Source organism: Adiantum capillus-veneris, chromosome 6, assembly GCF_014529385.1.
Source record: "Adiantum capillus-veneris isolate H3 chromosome 6, ASM1452938v2, whole genome shotgun sequence".
In the NCBI taxonomy this organism is placed as follows: Eukaryota; Viridiplantae; Streptophyta; class Polypodiopsida; order Polypodiales; family Pteridaceae; genus Adiantum; species Adiantum capillus-veneris.
Window position 1 is genome coordinate 160,633,780 of NC_140936.1, and position 25,067 is coordinate 160,658,846.

Sequence of the window (25,067 nt, forward strand, 5' to 3'; positions counted from 1 at the left end):
AATAGCAAGGTTACATGGTTGAAGAACAGAACCACAACTTTGAGAAGCTTTGACAATTGCACCAATCCTCAAATTAAATGATTTTGACTCACAATATGGGGTAATCACAAATGCAAGTGGTTTAGCCATTGGAGACGTGCTCCGATAAGAAGGGAGACCTGTAGCATATACTTCTAGGAAGCTAAAGAATTATGAAAAGGACATTACTAGTCATGATCCATACCGTCAACCTTTAGAGACACTACTTACTTTGCTAGAGAGTAGTGCCTAGCATCGACCATCATTGCTTGAAATGGATTCTAGCCCAACTTGACATAAATGTAAGGCAAAGGAGATGGATGGTTATCTTGGTGGACTTTGACTTAGAGATTAAGTACACCAAGGGCAAGATAATGTGATAGCAAATTCCCTAAGTAGGAAGTCCTTTCTTGGGGCCATCTCCATGCTAGATGAACCTCTTTTGCTTGAAGTTAGAAGCCAACTCTTGATAGATGAATTTTTGCAGCAGATCATCCAAATAATGTCCCAAGGAAGCCATTTGGAAAGGAGAAGAGGATGACACATGGATAATCACTCTTAGATGGATGCCTACTCTACCATCTTTGAGTTTATATTCCCAATTGCAAAGAGATCAAGCGGAAAATTATCTTTCAAGCCCACGATGCTCCATCAGCAGGCCAAGGCATAAGAAAGAATGGTATGAATCTACTTGGGAACACCGTTATGCTATTAGTGAGAAATTTTTCCATTTTTTTCGAGGAAGAAAACTTCCTTTAAGAGGAGGGGTAATGTTGCATCGCATGTAAAGGTGTGCTTATGGACCACCCATAGTGGTGGTAGAGCTCGATGAGGCATCCAATGCAGGTCGCCATAGAGTGGATGCCAAATGTGTTTGGGGTTGAGAAGTGAGGGCACCACCCCAAGTCTGGAGTGCCCATGAGTAGCCCGATTAGTGTGGATAATTTTACTTGGCCAAGATGGCTATCATAAATTTTGCAACATGTAGAGCACTCCATACAAGCCTAGTTGTTTGTACATCAGATCCAATAAATATATGAAGCTTGTAAGGTTGACTTAGAATTGGAGGATGAGTCAAAGAGCTCAAGGATATCCTGACATGTCAGGTAAGTTTACTAGCTTGATATAGCGTTGACAAGTAAAATCAAGTTACGGGGTTGGATTTGAATGTTTAGATGCACGCATATCTAGTGATTTTACTAGATTGGAGCATGAACGTACAACCCAATTTCAACAAGGTAATGAAAATACTCATCGGACCAAATTCAAAGGAGATCATTTCTTCTAGATATTTTGAATTTGTAACTAGCTCAAGGGGAAGGTGAGACATATTTTTCCCTAATGTTGGGCTCAACCAAAATTTATCACCATAGTGTTTCTTCATTTTTCTATAGTCCTTGGCTCTCTCACAACAATTAGTTTTAGACTTCCATCCAGATTTAAGATCTCCTTTCCATGCTTATAGGAGTGCTTTATGTCAAGTATTCATAGAGAAACATGCATATGCTCATGTGGATGTGTCTCGAGTCCTACCTTTTTGTTCGATTGGAAAGATTGTGCTAACTACTACAAGTGACAGTTCTTTCACACTTTCAGATGCTTTGTATATACCCGGGATCAAGAAGAACCTTTTGTTGTATACGCATTTGCAAAAATTGGTCTTTGTAGTGAGTTTTGCCGATGACAGATTTAATGTGCATGATCTTCGTTTAGGGGATACTATTGTGGCATCTTGCACTTTGTTTTGGGGGAGAAGTGTGTGGAAGATTTAGCATTTGTAGATTTTTTATTGGAAGATTGTTTTGGATGCAAAAATATGGCATGCACACTTTGGTCTTTATTTTTGTATTTGCAAAATTTGATATTGTTGTTTTGGTGCCCCCTCTTGAGGCACCATTGAAACATGTATATAAAGGGTGTACTAAGGGAAAAATACAACTTTCTAAGCTTCCTTAGGATGGTTCTATGTGGGCTACTCACAAATTGCAGCTTTTCCATACTGATGTTTGTGATTTGATGCATGTTGATCTTTTGAGAAACATTTGTACTTTGATCTCTCACGTCATTTGAAACTTGCATAGGTTGTACATGTGCCTCATTAGGATAAGCACATGTGCCTCGTGTATGCAGACTTTCACCGTGCCTCTTTATGCATCAAATTGTTATTTTTGGGATTTGTCTAGCACGTGTGATAAGCAAGAACCTTTATCATTTCATGCGGTGCAAAATTCACAAAATTACTTGGCTACAAGGAAATATGAGTAGGATGCTATTGTGAAAAATAGCACATGGTCTTCGTGTGACTTGCCTCCTTTCAAAAGGGCCATCGGTTTAAATTAGTTTTCAAAGTTAAAATGTAAGACTAATGGTAGTGCTAATAACTGCAAGGATAGACTTGACCCAAAAAAAGGGTATGCTTAAGAGAAGGGCATTGATTATGATGAGACTTTTACTCCCACTTGTCGTGACGACCATTCATAACATTTGTGCATTGGTAGCTCATAATGATTGGTCAGTTGGACATAAAGACAATGGTTTTGAGTTGTGATTTTCATGTGGAAGTGTATGTAATGCAGCCTCATGGTTTTGTTCAGAAAGGGCATGAAAACAAGGTGCACTTCCTTAAGAAGGCTTTGTATAAATTGAAGATCGATCCACTTGCTTGGTATGAAAACATTACATATGGTTTTTAGAGTCATCCAATTGAGAGCACTTGTTATGTCAAGCATGCAGAGGATGTATTTCTTGTTAAGTGTGGAGCTTGATTTACCCCTTGTAATTTTTTGTATTAAAAATGCACATTTGTAAGGCCCCCATTATGAGGGGAAGCCATCGTACATGAAGAAAAGTAACTCGCCGGGAAATAAAATCACTCGCCAGAAACCAAAATTTTAACGCCGGGTCTCGAGCCGGAATATTTCTTTTCGTCAGAATATTATGGCTAACCGGCGGTCGAAAAGTGGTTGGAAAACGATCGGTCGGTTGGCTGGTTGACCGGTGGCCGGTGGTCACAAGTCAATGAACCGGCCGGTGGCCAAATTCAAAAGCAGACTTGTCTACTCAAGGGCGGCCACACATGGGCGGATTGGAGGGTCCGATTTGGACTTATCTACACAAGGGCGGCTACACATGGCTGCCTCTCATGTGAGAGGGTAGCCCTTTTGGCCTATGAAAGGAAGCCATTTCTACACACATTTTATAGTGTGAAGTTGATGCAACAAGGTGGGTGTGAGGTGGTGAGAGTGAAGTAAGGCGGGAGCTCCAAAAGGGTATAATCTCTTTGTAACCTACTTCTTGTTTTGAAGTACTAAAGCCATTGAGTGGTTGCTTTCCCGTGGACGTAGCCCACATTGGGTGAACCACGTATATCATGTGTACTCTCTCTCTCTCTCTCTCTCTCTCTCTCTCTCTCTCTCTCTCTCTCTCTTCCTTCTCTATAATCTCTTGTATCTCTCTCCATTAAGTAATTTACTCAATTATCTACTTAGCTATGTCATATTTCCTAACATTTCTAATCATTGTGCTCTATGTTGTTGACATGTTGATCACTAGACCAAATGAGGGATATAGTGTTGATTTTAAGGCTAATTTGAATGACCATTTTAAAATTTCCTACTTGGGGATTTTGCATCATTATTTCAACATACAATTTAAGCAAGTTGATGGAGGTATTATGTTGTGTCCAACAAAGCACATTGAGACGTTGTTATGTATTTGGCTTTGAAGATTGCAAGCCTATTTCTACTCTGATGGAGTTAGATTTGAAGTTTGGTCTTTAGGATGGTGGAGACTACTTTCATGTCACTCTATGTCAGAAGGCTATTGGTTGCCTAATCTATATATGCATTACGAGGCCAAATGTTCAATTACCAGCCTATTGCTACTCTATGGAGGCAAGTTTGAAGCTTGGTCTTCATGATGTTGGAGATTAATTTGATGTCACACTCTGTCCATTATGTATGCATTATGAGGGTGGATGTTCAGTAGGTCACCTCACAGGTGAGGAGATCAATGCATAGACTAGGTCTATGCATTGGAAGACTATTAAGTAGACCCTATTTGAGTGACACTATACATCCTGGGTTGTTGTATCCCAAGGGGGGATTATTGCCATCACTTCCCTATACATGAGTGTCGGCTCATAGTCACAGCATCACTCCAAGGGGAGATTTTCCACCAAATTATGGTATTAATGTGTGTAAGCACACTTACAACCATGTTCCACTGGGTAATTATTTCCCTCGCTAGGAAATTTTCCCCCCCGGCTTGTATATATGACCATCCCTCTAGGGCAATCCAATCTTTGCATTAGCACACTCAATTATACTACTTTGTGTGTTGTGTGTTCTTCAGCTAATCCTTTGTCTTCTCCATCTTTGTGTGCATTTTTACAATTGTATTTCCAACGTTGAATGCATGTTATACGTGTACAAATCCTACCAATTATTATCCATAGCCTCAAGTGTCCCTCAGATGTAATGCTCTACAATAAATAAAAAAAGAATAAGTACCTTAATTTTAGTTGTGCATCAAATTGTCAATAATATAACTACTTTCTTATTTGAAAAGTGTCACTTTGTGTCAAGGTGCCATTTGACAATTACTTTGAAAATATGCGATGAGTTACAGAAAAACAAGTTTCATCACATCATAATTTATCTTGCGATTCTTTCATTAGAATATAATGGAGACAATATTTAGCGGACAACTATCTCCCAAACCTCCCCCAAACCTATTCGAGATTCAAGATGACCTTTCAAATTTCTATGCCAGAGTGAGTTCATTTTACATTTGTTATTTTACTAACTAAACTCTACCCACCGTAAGTTCAAAAATTTATCAGTTGTACATAAGTGATCATAGCATTTCAAAGATTAGCTTCTATTGTTTCTACTCCACAATCAAAACAACCAGATCTTACCCTACTATCTTATGAGGAGTGTCAAATAAACGCTTTCAAATCCAGATCATATGGTATCTAAACTTTTCATACTTTGCAAGAGTGTCAACGGAACAACTTATAGACTAAGCAATTTAATCAAACGTTCGGTACGCTTCCAAAACCCTACTCTAAATCTAGATTATCAATAGAAGTTTCATATGTTAAAATTAAGTCTATTCGGATTGTGGTCTTACAATTTATAGGCTCAGTCTCTTTTCCTTACAAAAAGGTCCAAGATTACACTATTATCTTCTCTTGTTAGTGTGTTATAGTCATCAAAAAACATATTTCAACCTCTAAAGTCTTTTTGGCATCCTATTCAAAGGAAATAAGCTCTTTCTACTAGTAAGCGCTATCATCACTAATAAGCCTCAAATGCAAAATAGCTCGCTACTTAAGGTTTGGCACCCAATTCAATGAAGAAAAAGAACGTTTGTATTAGAATTAAGAAACCAAGGTATCAAGCTATGTAAAATCTAATTGTATTCGGAGGTATTTCATATCTAGTAAGTAAGATGCAAATAACTAGACCCAGACATGTATACTACTTGTAATCCTCTAGCAAGTAGGACTTACCTAATTATAAATGGATTAGATTTTTTCAAGAAACCTTGTGCTAGATAACAATATTATCCAACGGCCCAAAAGGTTAGTGTCAACACACCAAGAAGGACAGTTTCATATAGTAGCAGCCATACAATAAGTTCAACCAAAAGAAAGGAAGCAAGATAGTGTTCATGTACTAGAAATCTCATTGACAAGTCAAAAAAGTCTAGCGAAACTCCAGTAATTATCTTTTATGTACATCATTAATACCGAAAATCATAATAAGCAAACTATGTAGGTCATTCAAAAAAAAACTACAATGATTGGCATATCTTCACATAAAGCAACCAATGAATTAGCTAGAGAAATATGTCTCAAAGTTACCATTACCAATTTGCAAAATAGCTATATCCTTCAAAGACCTAAAAAACTACTAGCAAATTTCACACTAGCTAGTATTGTATCCAATAGAGCCAGTAATTACTACAAAGAGGTATATCTATCCACTAAACACATTAACAATGTGAACAGTAAGTCCTCAACCTCAAAAAGATATAGAAAGAAAGAATTGGAGTAAAAACTCTCTCGCTAAGAGATTCCATTTTGTCTGCCCTGCACCAACAAAAAAACAAGGTTAACCTACAATCATTGTTCATAGTAGTCATCAACTATATCTTTTTAGATTCTAACGTCTCTTTGGCACATTAGTAAATTGTTTCTATCACCCAAAGTTCATGCAACCTTGATGAGTAAGGATCAAATCCACCAAAGGAATTTCTTGAATCGCACAAAATTATCAAGCAATCTCATCTTTTAGCAAGTTACACCATGTATTGCAACACCTTACATCATGGCCACTTAGAAGAAAAAAATAAATTACCAAAAAGAAAAACCAAGTCCTCCCATATCAAAAAGAGGAAATTAATGACCGTGTTAAGGAAGCAAAATGTAGACCTCAATGACTCGTGGACAATCCCACACTTTGTCAATATTTTAAATGGTCACAAAGTTCATAGTTAAATATATTTTTTTAATGCCACAGACAAAAAAAACACACTCATGGTAGCCATAAATCTGATGTGTGTATACTCATGACTTTGTGTAGACACGAAGTCCTTTTGTTATTTGTCTTGATGAAGAAATCCCCTACTATCAACGTAATTTGGTAGTTGAGTCCAAGCCAACAAGGCCTCAAAAGAACACATAGTAAGCTCCTCAGATAATGCATGCATGCTAATATTCTAGGCCATTTATTTTGAGACGATGCACATTGGGCAATTTGGATGCACCAATGATTGCAAAACCCATCTAATACCGATAAATGTGATTTAATCAAATCACAATGGCTAATGGAAAATCAATATTGGTGCATGTTTGTCCGTAGGTACTTGTTTTTCTAGTTTGTTACAATCTTGTAGTGGCATTGCCATGTTTTGTAGTGCCCACATATAATCAGTTTGATCTTGCTATTTTCTCAATAGAAGCTTTTGTTTTAAGACTTGCTATTTTTTTCAACAAAAGAGGCTTTTTAGCGCCCACAAGTGTAATTAGCTTAATCTTGCTATTTTCTCAATAGAAGCTTTTATTTTAAGGCTTGTTTGGTCTTTGATGTTAATCTAATGATTGCAAAAACATTCTTATCCTCACAAATTTGCAGTCACACGATTATTCATGATAACACAATGTGTGTTCAAAGTATATACAAGCATGTGCTCAAATTGTGGCTGATTACACTTTCTTCTTTTCTTCACATGTAGAAAAAGTTGGGTTTCTGGTTCCCTTTACTTCAATCTTTGTCAAAATAAGGTCTCTAGTCCACTCTATTTTCAATTTGCTCAAAAAAATATTTCTCGAGCCATGTTAGCAAGAAAAGTTCGTGTCAAAGTAGATTAGGCTAGTACATTCTAGGTGTAATCAACAATGTATACTATTTGATGAGGTGATTATAACTGGGTCACTAGGATGTATAGATAGTTTGTAGTTTTTTTATCATGCAAGACGATAACTTGCTAAGATTAGTGCATGCAACATGAATTGATGATACCTATAGCCAAATAACAATATCATCCATAAACCAAAGAGACCTGATGGTGTCTAAAGTGCCAACACATATCAAGAAGACATGAACACTATTTGGTATTTATCCAAATATTGTTCATGTCCAACCAAATATAGATTGGTTGGTACTTTCTTAGATCCAAAAGTACCAACCAAATATAGATTGGTTGGTACTTTCTTAGATCCAAAAGCTTCAACAATCAACCAGAAAGCATAGCAATAAACATCAGTTGACTGCAAAGCAATATGACCCCACTATATGAGACTTGCAACATTTGTCACATTTACAAATTTGGACATCCATGATTATAGGAACCTGGATAAAGATTATGGTTGAAGTTTAGTTTGAAGTGTCAGTGCACTCACAATAGTATAAATAAAATACGGTAAGAAAAGTTAGCCCTAGCTAGTTCGTTATCAATAGATAAATGGTGAGATAATAATTCCTCTATCACTATATGTCTCTTGCACAAGCCAAAATGTTTAAATGCAAGTACTCACACTCAAACCCCCCTCCCCCGCGCGACCTAAGTAGGCAAGATGCTTTCTCACCTGCAATATGTAGTTGAGATCCTCGTCAAGAATTATCAACAAGGAACAATATCCTCATTAAGAAACCCCCCTACATGCCTCATTGCCTGCATTTCCGTGCTATGATAAAGTCCTAGTCGGTATTTTCCCACTTCGTAAATTGGTTCAAGTGTCAAGAATAGGAATTCATTTAATCACCAAAGTCCATGAATTTCTCATGGTAAAAATGTAACCAAAATATAAGGCAAACTTCAAAAACTCTTATTGAACTAAGAGTTGGAATCATGTAGGGTTGTAGATTTTTGCCCTTATGATAGAATGCGTGTGTGTGTGTGCGCGCGCACACGCACAGGCGTGTGCACGTGCCTACCTTTTCACGGGCACACCATACTCAGCATAGGCCGTAGGTCTTTGTGTATGGCCTACGACCTAAGAAAATGTAGAAGGATATTTTTATCAAAATGTAACACCAGGAAAATTATCTGATCGCAAGGTGCTAGAGTGAACACGGTCTTTCTTAAACCTTACACCATTTTTTGATGGGTTTAAAAGTGTCAAAAAAAAAAAGGAAAGATTACATAATAAGGCGTAATAGAAGTATTATATGGTTTACTCTTTCTTTTGACAAATTTGGAAGGATTGATATCTAAGTTTTCTCTTTTTCAATTAAATCTAGTGAAAAAACTTCTAATAAAGAAGTTTAAGTAAAGCGTTTGTGTAACAAAAATACGACCTGCATAAAATTATTTGAAAAAAATCAATTCAATTGTATCTCTATTCAATATAATATTGGGTCGCTTGTAAATAAAATCTATTAAGGGAGAATATTCGCTCGCATGGACCTCTCGTCTCGTGCCCTCCTCTCTCGCCCTTCTACCTCGTGCCCCCTCCCATGCGCATGATTTTCTCCACTTCCTTGTGCACAAAGGTCTGCGCATCTGGTCATCTCCATCTCTTTGTCACAAGCTGTTTGCAACAAGATCCCTCAGGGACATCGGCCACGACAAGTGTCTACACAGCATCACCTGACTTAACATCAGAGAACTCACACACACACACACACACACACACACACACACACACACACACGGACCTTGCTCTCCCCTCTTGTCCATCATCTCCACCTCAGTGAGGTGTTGAGAGAGAGAGAGAGAGAGAGAGAGAGAGAGAGAGAGAGAGAGAGAGAAGAAATGCATGGGATCCACGTGCCTTGGCTCCCCCCTTCTCAATCCTCGCATTCCCACCCTTCCCATTTCCATTTCAAATTAATGCCAACATTTTTTGAATTTCCTCCAACTGGTACCCCCTACTACTACAACTACTACCTGATAATCTCATAAATGAAATGCAAGGTTATTAAGACTATCATCCATTTATAAAAAAGTACGTGTAAATGGCTTTAAGTGCAATGGAAGACAAGCACTAGAAGTGTTTTTAAAAAACAATTTGTATTCAAAGTATAAAGGTTACATGTTACACGAGAAACTATAATTATGCTTTGTATTTGTGTAAAGCATCTATCACCAATTATAGGTTACACATTACAAGGGAAACTCATAGATAAATCTCGATAAGCCCAAAAGTTGTATTGGTAAGACTATCTTTTGTGCTAAGAAAAGAATTAACTTTTATGTATTAATGTTTTATAGAATCATTGTACCTCCATCCAAAATATGGATCATTCAAGAGAAGAGAATGACCAAGGTACCTTTCAAAGACTTTTGTAAGGATAAACTTGGGATAATAGTTCAAACACTTTATTAATAAAAAGAGAATGGACAAAAAAAATTCCGATCCATCCGATTAAGGCGATCTACCTCCGATGTAACTTTTTGATTTTCCTCTAGCTTAGAGCTAGACACAAATGGAGTGAGAAAGGAAGTAAATGAAGCTTTATGCGAGGTAAGGGAATTAGGTCTTTCTAATACTAGATTTACTTCCTCTTCAATTAAAGGTTTCAACGAAAGTTGTATCACCTTTGCACTTTAAAATTGCTCTAAGAAGTGAAGAAAAGTCATTGGTTCCTCCATTTTTTGCTTCGTCTCAAAGTCCTGGGGAGGGGGGCTGCAGATCGTGGCCCTCCATTCAAGAGAATGTAAATCACATAATTTTTCCCTAGAGTCGTTGGATGAGAGACACCTCAACAGCCTGAACGCAATAAATTTTAAACCAATCATTGGCACCCACATCAACTCTTGACGTCATTGTCAATTCCTGTAATTTGTCACGAATGGTCCTCTGCGACGTCACTTTCGCTGCGCGTAATCAACCACTTTCAACACCCAGAATATGCTTGCACGTCATCGTCTGGCCCCCCTCACCCCTCAGCACTAAAGGGCACGGGAGGAAAGAGATGGGACCCGTGGTGGGGGTCCAAAGGGGGAATCTCGAGACGAATGGATGGCAGAAAAAAATGGGCACCGACTGTAGACACAAGGACTCGAACCCAAGCAACCAGCGTGAGAGCCCAATGCACTAACCGCACAGCCATGTGAACATGTGGGCAAACCATAAAATCATAAATAAACTTGGACAAGCTCCCCACCAAGTTTACTATATTTTGTCCTAGTTTACCCCCGAAATCAAGGACTGCGCACGCCTTGACCCCCCCCCCGTCATAGTTTTCCCGCCGTAGATCCCAACGTTGGAGCTTCATTAAACCTCCCGTGCCCTTGCCCCTCACCCTCGACTTTTGACGCCCGGGATTGGTCCCCTGCTGACCATTCCCTTTTTTCAGTGCTCCTGCCAATGGCTCCCAGCATCCGCGAATAGCCATGCATTTGCCCTGAAAACAGGGAATGGTCAGGTGACCATTCCCTACACTTCAAAGCGTAAACATTATATTTCCGAAATAAATAAAGGCAATATGTGCAACCACCATAGATTGCACTTGTCCAGCTAGCCGAGAACTGAAATGGGATGGTTAAAGGTTTGTCAAGGAAGAGGAGCTCTAAATGTTTGAGGGCTTACTCAAGCGTCAGGTTTGCATTTATCTAACACAAAAGTATGATCTCTAATATTAAATCTACTAAATTTCTAAGGTCTTTTTGGCACCCTAATCAAACATAAAAGCGGCTTCTAACAGTCAATGCTATCATCACCAATAAGGATCAAAATGGCCCACGAGTTAAGGCTTGGCAGCTAAGTCAATAGAGAAAAGGAACATTTGTTATGGCTTAAAAAACTAAGGTGCAAGGAGATCATGCTCTGTACACTCTCAGGTGTAATTAGAGGTAGATCTTATCTATTAAGTAAGATGATTATAGCCAAACCATGAGGTATGTATACTTTCTGCAGTCTTCTAACAAGTAGCAACCTTGCCAAGATACCTCGTGCTAGAGAACCATATTGCAATCACAACTTCATATACTCAACCAAATGGCAAGTTAAGCCATTAGCAAGGAATCAGAAATCTCATTGGTGAATCAAAAAACTCAAAAAACTAGCAAGGTCATCCCAAAATAATGGTACAATAACTGCCATATTTTTGCAAAAAGCAGCCAAAGAATCAGATGAGGCAATATAGGCCCCAACCTTACCGAGATTAGCTGTGCGCAAAAACCATATATTTCCTTGTCAAAGATAAGAAGAAGATCAATGTAGCACTTGACTTTCAAACACCTACAATACTACTAGCAGAAGATTTCACATTGGCTATTATTCTATCAAATAGAGGAGGTAATTCCTGAAAAAGATGTTTAGACATTCATTGAACACGTCAGTAGTGAGACTAGTAAGTTCTCGACCTTGAAGAAAATTGAAAACGAGAAAGAACTAATGCTTCAGCAGCAGCTAACCGCGCTATCTTCGAGGCTGGCTTGGATGGGGAATAATCCGCATCCGAGCGTCCCCGACATAAGCGTGACTGCAAAGAATATCTAGCACAGGCCCAAGAAGAGCATGCTGTTGGCAGGGCAACCTCCTATGTCCAGGAGTCCTCATGTATGTATACATAGCATGGTGGGATCTGCGTATTAGCAAAGAAGTAAACCACAATCTGTCTACATCTTGCCGAATCTGGAAGTGTCATTGAGAACTTGGCCAACGGCTACAAAGTCTGTACCAGGTCTCAAGTGTTCCATGTGGTGAGATAACTCGAGTGTTCCATGTGGTGAGATAACTCGAGGGCCTGTGTATGCAGCCACTCCATCACTGAGTCCAGAGTCCACTGAGACTGGTCCCTGCCACATAGGGGAAAAGAGAAACACAAGGTCGCTATCTCTCTAGCTGCAAGGAACAATACATGGACTCTGAAACAAGCTGCCTCAAAATCTGGTGGAGGGTCGCTCGAGAAACCGAGTGAAGTCGTAGGCGAAGAAGTCCCACCTACGACGAATGTTGAAGTTCGTAAGTCCACGAGAAACAGCTGCAAAGGGAGACGTCTGCACCAGAAGGGCGGTTCGCAAGAAAGGTTGTCTCTCTCTTGCCAAGCGACTTGCGCATCTATGCGCCCAATAGATGCGCCCAATGTGGCAAGTGCACGTGCAGAGTTTTGGTTTCCCATTGTAGAGTCTCTTCTGCATACAGAGCAATGGTGCATTGGGGTGACTTCAACATGCTGGAGGACCCCTCTGAGAGGATTGGAGGTAGCCATGCTACTGTGCACGGGGCTGAGTTGGCAGCTTGGGAGAGGCTATGTATGACTTTTGGGGTTTCAGATGTTTGGCATTACTCTGGCTTTGTGAGGCCCCAAACAGCTTGGCCTTCTCTCGCTCGGACCGTAGAGTGGGAGGAGTGAATCTATCTCAGATAGATTGCTTCTACGCTAGTGACCACATATGTGACTAGGGTGGGTCATCTTTTTGGCTGGGACATCTTTTTCGGCCATGCACCAAGTGATCCTCATTGTGACAAATAGACAGAGGAGGGGGGAGCACGATGCTACGCATCCCTGAGAGGATCTTGTTGGATTCAGAGCTCAGTGAGCGAGTGGTGGCTCTTTGGACAGAGGGCTTGGACATGTAGGACTCTCCTGCTGACAGAGTGGCCTCTGGACTTGCTCAGCTTAGTCGTTTCTTTCTTCAGGAGTCTACGGCCCGCCTAGCTGCAGCGAGAGGGAGGAGGAGCAATGTCTCCGACGGAGCGTTGCTTCCTTGCAGAGGATACAGGAGCAACACCCAGACAGTCCTTGGTTGGAGGAGCAATTGCAGCAGGCTCGCCAAGAGCTTGCCAGCATAGAGGAGAGACGACATGAGTTTTCTTTCCATTGACAGGCGTCTCAGTGGACCCAGGTGGGTGACAGAGTGACTCGGGTGTTCTTTGAGGCAATGGGACCCCGCCATGCGCACACCAGTGTCAGCCAATTGAGGAGACTCGACGGGTCGGTGGCTTCAAAGCCAGAGGATATGCGTGGAGTTGCTACTAACTTTTACTATCAGAGCCTCAGTCAGAACGTTAGGATGCATGAAAAGAGCAGGTTTGGGCACAAATGCCTTGTCTTGTGACTAAGGAGATGCGCCAAAGGCTTGAGTTGCCTCTTCATTTAGAGGAGCTGCATGCAACCCTCAGAGCACTTCCACGAGGTAGTTGTCCCGGTGAGGATGGTTTGACTCTCGGTTTTTTCTTGGAGTACTGGAACTTGCTTGGCTCGGACCTTTGCAACACTTTTCAAAGTACATCTTGCACACAAGAGAGATGCCTGACAGCATGAGTGAGGGCTTGATCTACCTCATTCCCAAGGAGGGTGGCTCCTTGGATGAGATTCAACAATGGCAGTCCATCATCATCCTCAACTCAACCTACAAAATTATAGCCAAGGCTCTAAGTTCGAGGATTCACCACTTCTAGAGAGTATTATAGATGGGACCCAGACAGGTTTTGTCAAGGAGCGCATATCCTTGACATCATCTTCACTTTTTGGGAGGCCTCTGCCCTCCCGCGCCTCCGTGGGGACGATCTAGGATACTTCTCGATTTTGAGAAGGCCTACGACAGAGTTGACTGGGACTTCTTGGAGGGAACTCTACGCACGATGAGTTTCTCAGATGCTTGGATCAGAGGTGTGTCAGCTTTCTACAGACATGCACACAGTCGGGTGCTTTTGGTAGGAGGTAGAGGAGACCATTTCATGCTCACACGCTCGGTCAGACATGGCTGTCCTCTAGCCCACTTCTTCTTTCTGTTCTATGCTGAGGCGATAAGCAGATTCTTGCTTTCATAGCAGGTTGGTCTGCGTCGCTTAGCGCTCCCTATTCGGGGCGATGAGCTACTGGATGCTGAGTTTGCAGCCGACTCAGCTTTGTACTTGGAGGGCGGAGGCCAACATGCACATGTGTGAGCAGGCTCTAGCGACTTTTTGTTGTGCATCAGGAGCACTGATCAACTGGAGGAAGACAGTGGCTTTCTGGGTTGGCAGTGCTCCTACGCTTGATTGGTTGCCAAGTGAGGGTTTTAGATGGATTCCCCCAGGGACTACAGTTCGCTACTTGGGCTGTCAGGTTAGCCTGGACTTGTCTCCTAAGCAGCAGATTGCTCCCCTCCTCCTGTCCATTAGGAGGAAGTTGTTACATTAGAGTTCCGCATGACTCTCTTTGGCAGGCAGAGTTGTAGTGGCCAACCAGGTGTTGTTGGCTACTACGTGGTACATTACATCTTGCTCGATCTTTACAAGCTCTTGCATCAGCCAGGTAGAGAGGCTGATCAAGAACTTTCTTTGGTCAGGGCGCGACACTCAAGATAGCCCGGGCCAAAGTAGCCTAGCAGGTCATCACTCTACCTTGTTCTCAAGGGGGGTTGGGGATCATAGACCCAGCACAACAGAGCAAAGCCCTTTTTGGGAAGTTTGTTGTCAGAGGACTGCTTCCAGGGAAGGAGCCCTGGAAGGAGTTTTTGCTTCAGTGGCTTAGAGCTGGAGTGCCTCGGGCAGAAGGCCCCTGGAGAACTTCCATCACATGGATCTTCACAGAGATGCGCAGAGTTGATTTGAGCAGGAGACCGGAGGATCGTTTTGCTGTGAGCTTGCTTCGCTCTTGGGAGCAGCTGCGGAGAGGCCTGGAGCAGCACCAACCCATTTGCACGGAGGAACGCTTGAGACAACCCTTGTTTGGAACCCGCTCCAGATGGATGGGACCTTCACGCGATTGGAGGTCTTCATCGCAGTTCGAGCTTGCTCAAAGACTATACCCTCCCTGTTCTTTGAGATACAGGGCAACGGTCGGTCACACAGAGTCTGAGTAGAGGCTCCACAGGTTGCAGAGTGTTGTTTTCAGGGGATTCGAGTAGTGTGCATCTGCGGGAGGACTTGTGTCATCGATCGTGACCAAGCAACTCTTGAGACAGGCCACCGGAGGCCTTGGGCTTGGAAGAGCTGTCCACTGGCACAAGTGCAGTGGTATCCTGGAGAGTGGTTTTGGAGGGACCCTTTCTCTTCAGCCGACCATCCAGGGGTCCCTTTCTTTCAGTACATTGTTCGACAGGGACATCACATACTAGTAGCACGGAGAGAGGCTTGTCTTGCTACAGCACCTCATTGGCGGGAGGAGGGTCTCATGTCAGCCTTTTGGGTGAGGTTGTGGTACGCCAGACAGCCGCGGCAAGTCACTTTGTTCCAGTGGCTAGTTGCACATAGAGCTACAGCAGTGGGGAGCTGGCTGGTACATAGTGGCATTTCGACACAATGCGCAGCTTGTGACCATCCTTTGGAGAGTCAGTGTCACTGTCTATGGGACTGCCCTATGGCACAGTAGGTTTGGCTTCAGGTCCTTCGGCTCATGCCAGTTCTTTCCATAGCACGACAGTACACTTGGGGGGCAGCTGCTTGGTCCACTCTCACGGGCCTTGCACTTCAGTTTGAGCTATCCTCCACTAGCAGGATGATAGTGATACAGGGGGGTCAACCTATACTCCAGCCTGCTACAGAGCTTACTCCACAGGAGTGGTGCAATGAGAGAGAGGTGTGTTGGGAGCTCGTCTGTGGCCTGACACTCTGGTTCATTTGGCGGGCCCGCTGCTTCCGCATCTTCGAGGCTCGCCTTGTGCCACCAACTAAGACTGTTCGAGATTTTTGGCTGGAGTTGATCCATACTCTCAAGGGACAGTTCAAGAGACTTCAGGGCAGCTCCGACCGCATGCCGGGATGCGTTCCTTAGACTCTGGCGCCCTGGACCTTTCTTCACCATGGTCCGAGGTGAGCTCAGATGGCACTACCGTCCACCTGTGTGGTTTTTCCCTCCTCCCATCTCCTGATTTAGCCCTCATTATACATATGCTGTTTTTTCATTGGGAGAGTCTCCCCTTATGGTTGTCTCTAGTAGACGTGGTTGTCGCCCTATGGGCAGTTTTATTAACTAATAGAAGGATCTTTTTCTCGGAAAAGAAAAAAAATGTATCCTTTATCGCATGAACTACTCAGCTCTGAAGTAAAGACCCACTTGCCACTCGAAATTTGACATTGCCAACTGCCCTTGCTACAAACAAGGTTTTCAAGCCATCAAACACATAGACATACAAAACATAAGATGACATGGAAAAGTAGAGTGAATGAACATGTGATAATTAAGGCCGAACCAAAAATGACATCACTTCAATAAACACTCCAAAAACCAAAATTTGTTACATTCGCCACGTCATAATATGAAAGCACCGTTACCAACCGCAGGAAACAGTTTTTGTGGCTTGGGGTTTCAGCATATTTTATTTCTGTGTGATACTCTTCGATTGGCTGCAGTAAATGCTAACATTGCAGGCTTTCAAGATAAATAAAACTTCAGGATCCTTTCCATGCTCGAATGGATCTCATTTCACAACATTAGAACCCAGCTTGCTTCTTCTTCAAGAGCCTGTAAGTCCCAAATTTATTTGCAGATTGCCAAGACCACGGGAAAAAGAAAGCACGTTGAATGGCTGGTGATCTCTCGTTGTCTAGAAAAGGAAGCTCCACAATCACCTAGAAGTCCAGTCACATTCCTCAGTGACGTAACCTTGGCAATAAAAACGATAGAAAAAGTAATCACTCTACCTCCCACAAGGTTCTGTTACTCCCTCTAAGTTGCATTCCTTCACGATGCAGATCCAACTCCAGTAAATAATTGCACGCATCTTCATTTGTCATCTGTCGAGAAAAATAATGGTTAAGAGAACACTAAAACTAAGTGCAGTGACAATGAGAAATTTGGCTGGTCAACATTGAAATTACATACAAACTGCTCAACAGAAGCCTTATTAAGTTTGTTGAAATAAGGAGGGGCTGCTGCAGTTCCACCAATAGAGGCATTGAAAGGCATTGGTAAAAGCCCATTAAAGCCATCATCAAGCCATCCGACTTTGTATGAAGGGGATGGCAAAAAAAAAGATGAAGGAAACCGGTGCCATTCACTGCCAATGCAAACTATAGTATCTGCAAAAGAAAATGTACACTTACACTTAGTACTTTTCACTTAGAGTTTGTGTTTATAGCAGACTCAAAGGAATCCTCTTCAGCTACCGTTTTGAGTTGCTGGGGGCAGATAATTCAGTACTTTCATGGGTGCAGAATACCCATTCAACAAGGAAGTTGTTCTGCTATATGAAATTACCAAAATGATCCCCAGTATCACAGGTCTGAAAATCTTCAGTGCCTGAGAGGACATCAGCTTATGTTAGCTCTCCAGGAAACACATTTACCCCTCCGATAATTACTAAACAATCAGTGGAGTTTCTCACAGAAGATTTTTTGCAGATAAAAGCCAAATAAGGCTTCCAACCGTGAAAAGAGTAGAATCTTGGGAGCGCCGTTTGCCTCGGAAAGCCATTTCAGGAATCATCTCAATAGTAGCCGCTGCTGCCAAGCATATCAACGTATACACAGGATACAAGAACCTGCATTAAGAGGACAAGCTTGAAAAACCATCTGAACAATAATTACACTCAATTCATTAATGGTTTGATTGACTTCAACTTATGCACCGGACCATGAGAGAACTTCGGTGAAAGCGGAGCTTAAATAATAAAACCCACATGCACTAACTAGCACATGCATGTAGGAATTCAGAATAAGTATCACCCATGTCCACAGATGCTTTTCCAAGCCCAGCTGCCCTTCAACTGCAAAGTGGCCATCCCTGTAGCTACTAGAAAGTGTTCCCAACAAGGATGCACGATAAAGTACATCCTCCACAATGAAATAACAGAGGAATAAAAAATGCACATGTTAATAGTTCCTACTGTATCCCTTGTGTACAACATTATGAACTAGGAATTCTTTACCTTGATTGTCTAATAGCGATTCACGTGAAATACCTAAGAAATTCAAAAAAAATGCCAAAAGGCAGTGACAAAAAAGGAGAGGAGCGACAGAGGACAACGCTGAAAAAGGCAGAGATGAGCGTCTAGGCTAAGGTAAAGTGGAGAAATGAAATGAAATGGTATATTAATGTCTTCAAAAGGCCAAGGTGAACTGAGAGACCAATTCGTTACAAACTGGTGAATCTGATACCATGTCGAGTACCAAAAAAAAAAAAGAGAAACTTGCTACTAGCTGGAACTGTGTGGGGTATGTGTAATCACTGATACAATGGGTGCCCAATACAAGAGAGAGATACAATGGGTGACGAATCCATCCTCATATGTACTCTAGATGTTGAGATAGTATGGCTCGAATCCTCTGTTGTAGTCTTCGTCAATGCTATGAAGCTCCTCCCCTTAGTTGTGGGAGTCTCGATCTCCCTAGCTCCAATGCTAGGTCAATGAGAGTACCGCGGGTGTGAGTATGAGCTGAGCTTTGCAGTGGTGGTTGTTCCTCTATTTGTCCAGAGTTTGGTGTGAAGAAATCAATAATCTGTCTGTGGGGTTGTCTCTCTCCAGATCTCCTCACTAAACCATCTCAATGTCTGTGTACCTTAAGTAGATACTGTAACCGGCCTGTTCAATCCAAAAAGGGCGGTAGACTCTAGACTTAAACCTTATTTGCTTTCACCCATTTAATTTGTGGCCCACTTTACCTGTACTTTAAGGACACAACAAAGGGGAGAGGGATACAAGCTGCTAGATTGCACTTGTATGAGTAGACCGACACCAGATTGGCCCCTGACTTAGGCGCCCCTTTCGGTATTTCTTTATTGTTTAAAACAGGGAATAAACGTTGTGGTTCCCTACAAGCTGCCCTGCACAAACTTGGCTGAATTCCAACTGTTCCGGCCCGATTTCGGCAGCATAACTGTACTAGGACCCTTCACAGTCAGTATTCCCACGCATTGAATGACTTTCCCGACGCATACGGGCACTTTGCAAAACCTGGCGAGAATTTCTCTGTTTTGTGCCCCGAAAATGCGCCAGATCACCTGTACAACGGTCCCCTCGCGTCCCCGAACCTCCTGGGGGTATTAGGGACCGTTTAGGGCCAAAACCCTAAACCTGCAAAAATACACAGCAGGCTGTAATTTACTGTTTCGGGCTCTGTTTCGTGTGCCAGTCGCATCCGTAGCAAGTCCTCGAGCTCCCGCACCTGTAGGGCTACTTGCCCTTTGAATCGGACGAGATTTCTGGCGTGAAACCTCTCTGAATCCACTTGTACCTAAGGGGGATTAGCCGCTAGCTAATCCGGTACCTGTGCAAGAGGCTCTTGCCTCTGCAATCGCGCATGAACCCACACAACTGTACATTGGTCAATTGAAAAGCCCACTAGAGGGGCATAACATACTGCCATAGGGGAGAGAGAGGGCAGTGCGTAGCGTGCAGGGAATCACTCCTGGAACCGCACTGTACATTAGAGGGAAAGGAAGCACTCCATAGCTCTTAACCTGTGACAAAATCTACAAATGAGCCTCTTTCCCCTTCAAATTCAGCGCCACCTTCTCTTGCATGAGGAAAGTGCACCAGAATGTGCCACTTGGCGCATTTACAAGCATTTTCCCATTTCGGGGTTGCCGCCTAAAAATCTCCCAACCGGTTGCCCAGTTGACTTCACGGCAGAGTAAGAAAATGTTCCCCTTGTCATTCCGGAGGTAATGACGCAAACACATTTTCAGGTCCCAAAATAGCAGTTCCCTAAATTTCAAGAGATGCTGCCATTGTATCTTTCTAGGTCATCTGACCCCCTTTGTACATTACAGCCACACACAAAACTGAAATGTAGCCTCTGTAGCAAAGGATTCCAGTTTGGCTAGTCAATGACCCCACTTTGGCTAACCATAGTCTTTGTCCAACCTTAGTGCTCTCTTGCCCTCAGGCCTGGACTCCCTCTAGACAGTTCCACACTAGCTATGCAGTTCCACACTTCAGCATCTACATAGGACTGGATATGTAGGCGCAACTTTCCGATGATGGGTGTCACAGCCTCTGTATGGCCAAGACATGCCAAACCTGCCTCTGCTGTATACCCCATCTCTTCAGGTCTGATTCCCAACTTTGAAGCCAATTCTGGGGAAATGAAGTTGGCTTTGGCACCTGGATCAAAGAAGATAAGCATTGTTTGATCCTTGACCTTTCCCCATGCTCTGCAAAGCTCACTTGCATCTGAATTTGGCTTGTCGCCCACCATATCTGGCACTAGACCAGCCATGGGCTTCTTTCCTTTCCTGTTCTCCTTATCTTCAGAATCAACTGGCCTTTTCTTTGTAGAACAATTGTAAGCAATGTGGCCAAGCTGCTCACAAATGAAGCATTTGTTCTCTGACCTCAGGACCTTTTGCTCTTCCGACTTGCGAGGAAAACGTCTTTTCCATTTCTTCCTTGGTCCCTTTTCTGATTCAGCCGTAGCTTTGTCTTTCCCTGCGTTGGCTGGCTCCTGAGTCACTTTAGGAACCTCCTTGGGAACATACTTCTTTGCTGAATTTTTCTTAGCTGATCCTTCCTTGACGCCAGTATCGAATTCACAATCTTCTCCCTTGAGCAAACCATTGCCAGTGTTTCCTACCTCGATGAGCTGCGTCAAAGTAGTGACTTTGGTCTTCTTTCAGTACTTTCTCAATCCTTTGAGTAGGCCACAACAATATTTTTCAATCTGTTCTGTCAATGGCACAAACCTATAGGAAGTTACTGGAAGTAGAGCTTTCCAAAACTTCCGATTATAGTCATCCAGATTCTTGTAAGTGGCAACATTAAGCTCGTGCCATTCTGTCATGACATCTGCTTCAAACTCATCAGATAACCATGCTGCTGCAAAAATCTACTTGAAGTAAATCCATGTGGACGGAGCTTGCCCTTGCAACAATAAAGTTGTCCACCATTGTCCCACATTCCCTGTCAAGAAAGTGGCCGCCTTGCGGACCTTTGAAGCCTCTGTAAAATTTCCCCCTGCATAGGCCTTGTCAAACTGCTGGAGGAATGAGAGAGCCTTCTTCTTGTCATCAAACCCTGTTAAGGTCGTGAATGTCACACCTTTGCCACCTTCTTTGTACGGAGTTGGCCTCTCCAGCGGCGTTAAATTGTCATATGGAAGTGACTGAAACATGGGAACACTGTTAGGGTTCGTTTGTGTTCCCTGACCGCAATTAAGTTGACCTGGAAATGCCATATTTGGCTGTTGATTTGTAATTCTAGCCTTACCAAAATTTGCCTGTGGCATCCCAAATTGGCCGTGAGTGCTTTGAAACCCTGGTAGCATGCCCGTGACACCATACATGGGGTTAGGCATCATCGTTTGAGCACCCCCGAACACTGTTCCTGGCGTGTAAAACTGATTTCCAGGTGCATGACCAACCATGCCAGGGTGTACTGAAGGTGGTGGGAAGACCTGTTGCATAGCCTGTAGGTTGCTTCCCTGCCCATTAGAACCAGCTATAGGCTGCTGAAAGGTGGTGGACTGAACTGGTACATCTTGAAAGATTGGCATCTCAGCCACCTGTTCTTGCACCTTAGACACAGGTTGTGGAGACTGCATGTTCTCCGTCAAGTGTACAAGTGTTTCCATTGACTGTGTAGTATAAATCACCTGTGCTCGAGCTTTAACAGGCTTTTGAATATGATCCAGTGACCCAACTTGCTGAGACGGAAGAGGAGGTTGCAGAATGGCTAAAAACCTCGGGTTCTGCATTACTTGTGTGAACATAGCCACAGCAGTAGCCAACTGGGTCCTGAATATATCATCATCCGTCTGTGGTGGTCTTGAAGAATCACCCACTTCATGTGTCTGTTGACCCTGTGAAGAGGAAACCTCTTCAGTCACATCATCATCTGGTTTGTCAGCCATAATTGCAATTCCCTGTGTCTGGTCTATGATCCCTTGTGTCTTCAAGCCCAACCCGACCAAGGCTCACTTCTATGGGAAAAAGTGATTTAATCCCGGCGAGGGAACCATGTAACCGGCCTGTTCAATCCAAAAAGGACGGTAGACTCTAGACTTAAACCTTATTTGCTTTCACCCATTTAATTTGTCGCCCACTTTACCTGTACTTTCAAGACACAACAGAGGGGAGAGGGATACAGGCTGCTAGATTGCACTTGTATGAGTGGACCGAAACCAGATTGGCCCCTAACTTAGGCGCCCCTTTCGGTATTTCTTTATTGTTTAAAAGAGTGAATTGACGTTGTGGTTCCCTACAAGCTGCCCCGCACCATCTTGGCTGAATTCCAACTGTTCCGGTCCGATTTCGACAACATAACTGTACCAGGACCCTTCACAGTCAGTATTCCCACGCATTGAATGACTTTCCTGACGCATACGGGCACTTTGCAAAACCTGGCGAGAATTTGCAGCACGCTGAATTCTCTGTTTTCAGCGCCGAAAATGCGCCAGATCACCTGTACAGTGGTCCCCTCGCGTCCCCGAACCTCCTGGGGGTATTAGGGACCGTTTAGGGCCAAAACCCTAAACCTGCAAAAATACACAGCAGGCTGTAATTTACTCTTTCGGGCTCCGTTTCGCGTGCCGGTCGTGTCCGTAGCAAGTCCTCGAGCTCCCGCACCTGTAGGGCTACTTGCCCTTTGAATCGGACGAGATTTCTGGCGTGAAACCTCTCCGAATCCACTTGTACCTAAGGGGGATTAGCCGCTAGCTAATCCAGTACCTGTGCAAGAGGCTCTTGCCTCGGCAATCGCGCATGAACCCACACAACTGTACATTGGTCAATTGAAAAGCCCACTAGAGGGGCATAACATACTGCCATAGGGGGGAGAGAGAGAGAGAGGGCAGTGCGTAGCGTGCAGGGCATCACTCCTGGCACCGCACTGTACATAAGAGGGAAAGGAAGCACTCCATAGCTCTTAACCTGTGACAAAATCTACAAATGAGCCTCTTTCCCCTTCAAATTCAGCGCCACCTTCTCTTGCATGAGGAAAGTGCACCAGAATGTGCCACTTGGCGCATTTACAAGCATTTTCCCGTTCGGGGTTGCCGCCTAAAAATCTCCCAACCAGTTGCCCAGTTGACTTCACGGCAGAGTAAGAAAATGTTCCCCTTGTCATTCCGGAAGTAATGACGCAAACACATTTTCAGGTCCCAAAATAGCAGTTCCCTAAATTTCAGGAGATGCTGCCATTGTATCTTTCTAGGTCACTTGACCCCCTTTGTACACTGCAGCCACACCCAAAACTGAAGTGTAGCCTCTGTAGCAAAGGATTCCAGTTTGGCTAGTCAATGACCCCACTTTGGCTAACCATAGTCTTTGTCCAACCTTAGTGCTCTCTTGCCCTCAGGCCTGGACTCCCTCTAGACAGTTCCACACTAGCTATGCAATGTAGGGCAGTTAGATTTCCCAAGGGGTGTTTCCAAAAAGTGAAAGTAAATAAATAATAAGAAAGAAATCAACAAAAAGGATAGATAGTAGTCACACGCTGGTGACAGATACAATCCAAGACATCTCTGGTCCTAACTCTGGAGAAGGGTCTTAAGCCTTCTCCAAATAGACAATGGAAGCAAGTCCATATTTCGTAATACACTCTGCATTGACATATATAATGCATCTCCGTCTCTGGCTCTGTATGGCATAGGCCGCATATCCTGCTAGCTGTTGGTATCCCTTTGAATCTACCACTATCAATCTCAAGCTGTTGTGAAGATGTCTGGATCTAACAAATGGCACACCGTAACCCATGAGATAAATATGTATCTCATGTGTATCCAGCTATGTGTATCCACATAGCTAGGTCGAATCACAAACCCATCCCCTGTTAGTTGGAGAAGATGCTCTCTATAGGAGCCATCTTCGTGCCCAACTCTTGTGTCGGCTCTATCCATGTCCTCCTAGTGTCCAATTGGGTCAGGTCCTTGCAAATATGAGTGAGAGAGAGAGAGAGAGAGAGAGAGAGAGAGAGAGAGAGAGAGAGAGAGAGCCAATTCTATCAATAATAGGAACAAAGAGAAAGTCTTCTCATTTGAAAGCTGAAAAATGAGCTAGTAAGAGCAGTACATGAGCACCAGGTTTTAGTTGCGATCGGGAAACTGGTTTAGGGAAAACAACACACAGGTTACACAATATCTAGCGATCAAGGTACACGACAATAAGAAGGATTGACTGCATATAACCTCGAAGAGAGTGGCATCAGCGTCTGTAGCCAAGAGGGTTTTTGAAGAATTTGGTCACACGCTTGGTGAAGAGGTTGGTTAATCAGGTTTGAAGTTTGCACGGGGGTGTGAGATATTAATCAAGTATATGACAGATGGTTGTTTTCATGTTTCTATAGAGATGTTTCTTCATAGAGAGACACACACTTAGCCATCTTTTTCTGTTCGTGGAGCCTTTGTATTAAGGGCAGAGAAGCTTCGTGCTTTGTATTATATGTATACTTGCAAGAGGTCTTGAATGTATTCTTCTATTGTCATGAGATGGGCACCACGTGCCAATGGAAAAGAGTAGACTAAACAACTTTAAGCACTTCAAATAACAATGAACCTGAAAAAGATGCACGACACAAGAGATGGAGAGTAGCCGAGAGAGCACTAGCCCCAAACCTTGGCGCCCCTTTCAGTATTTCTTTATATTGCTTGAACTCAGTACAATGCCAGTACTCGCGTTGTGCACCTTCACCCAGAAGAGTGGTAGAGAATGAGCGCTCATATTCTTGAAGGCCCTTGGCCATGAAAAGCAGTTATATACCTTCATAAGTTCAGAATAGTCTAA

At 43.0% G+C, this 25,067-nt stretch overlaps 1 protein-coding gene across 1 annotated transcript in view; it reads right to left on the reverse strand.

Annotated features, from left to right (window-relative positions):
- Window positions 1-16,587: 16,587 nt before the first annotated feature.
- EBS3 (Alg9-like mannosyltransferase family) overlaps window positions 16,588-25,067 on the reverse strand; it is a 78,148-nt gene continuing 69,668 nt past the window's right edge. Inside the window, exons 6-10 of the mRNA XM_086515044.1 lie at window positions 17,775-17,889; window positions 17,516-17,648; window positions 17,232-17,428; window positions 17,051-17,143; window positions 16,588-16,978 (exon numbers count right to left, since the gene is read on the reverse strand). Of these exons, the coding sequence (XP_086371170.1) occupies window positions 16,841-16,978; window positions 17,051-17,143; window positions 17,232-17,428; window positions 17,516-17,648; window positions 17,775-17,889 (676 nt within the window). The 3' untranslated portion in view covers window positions 16,588-16,840. The remainder of the gene's footprint in view (window positions 16,979-17,050; window positions 17,144-17,231; window positions 17,429-17,515; window positions 17,649-17,774; window positions 17,890-25,067) is intronic.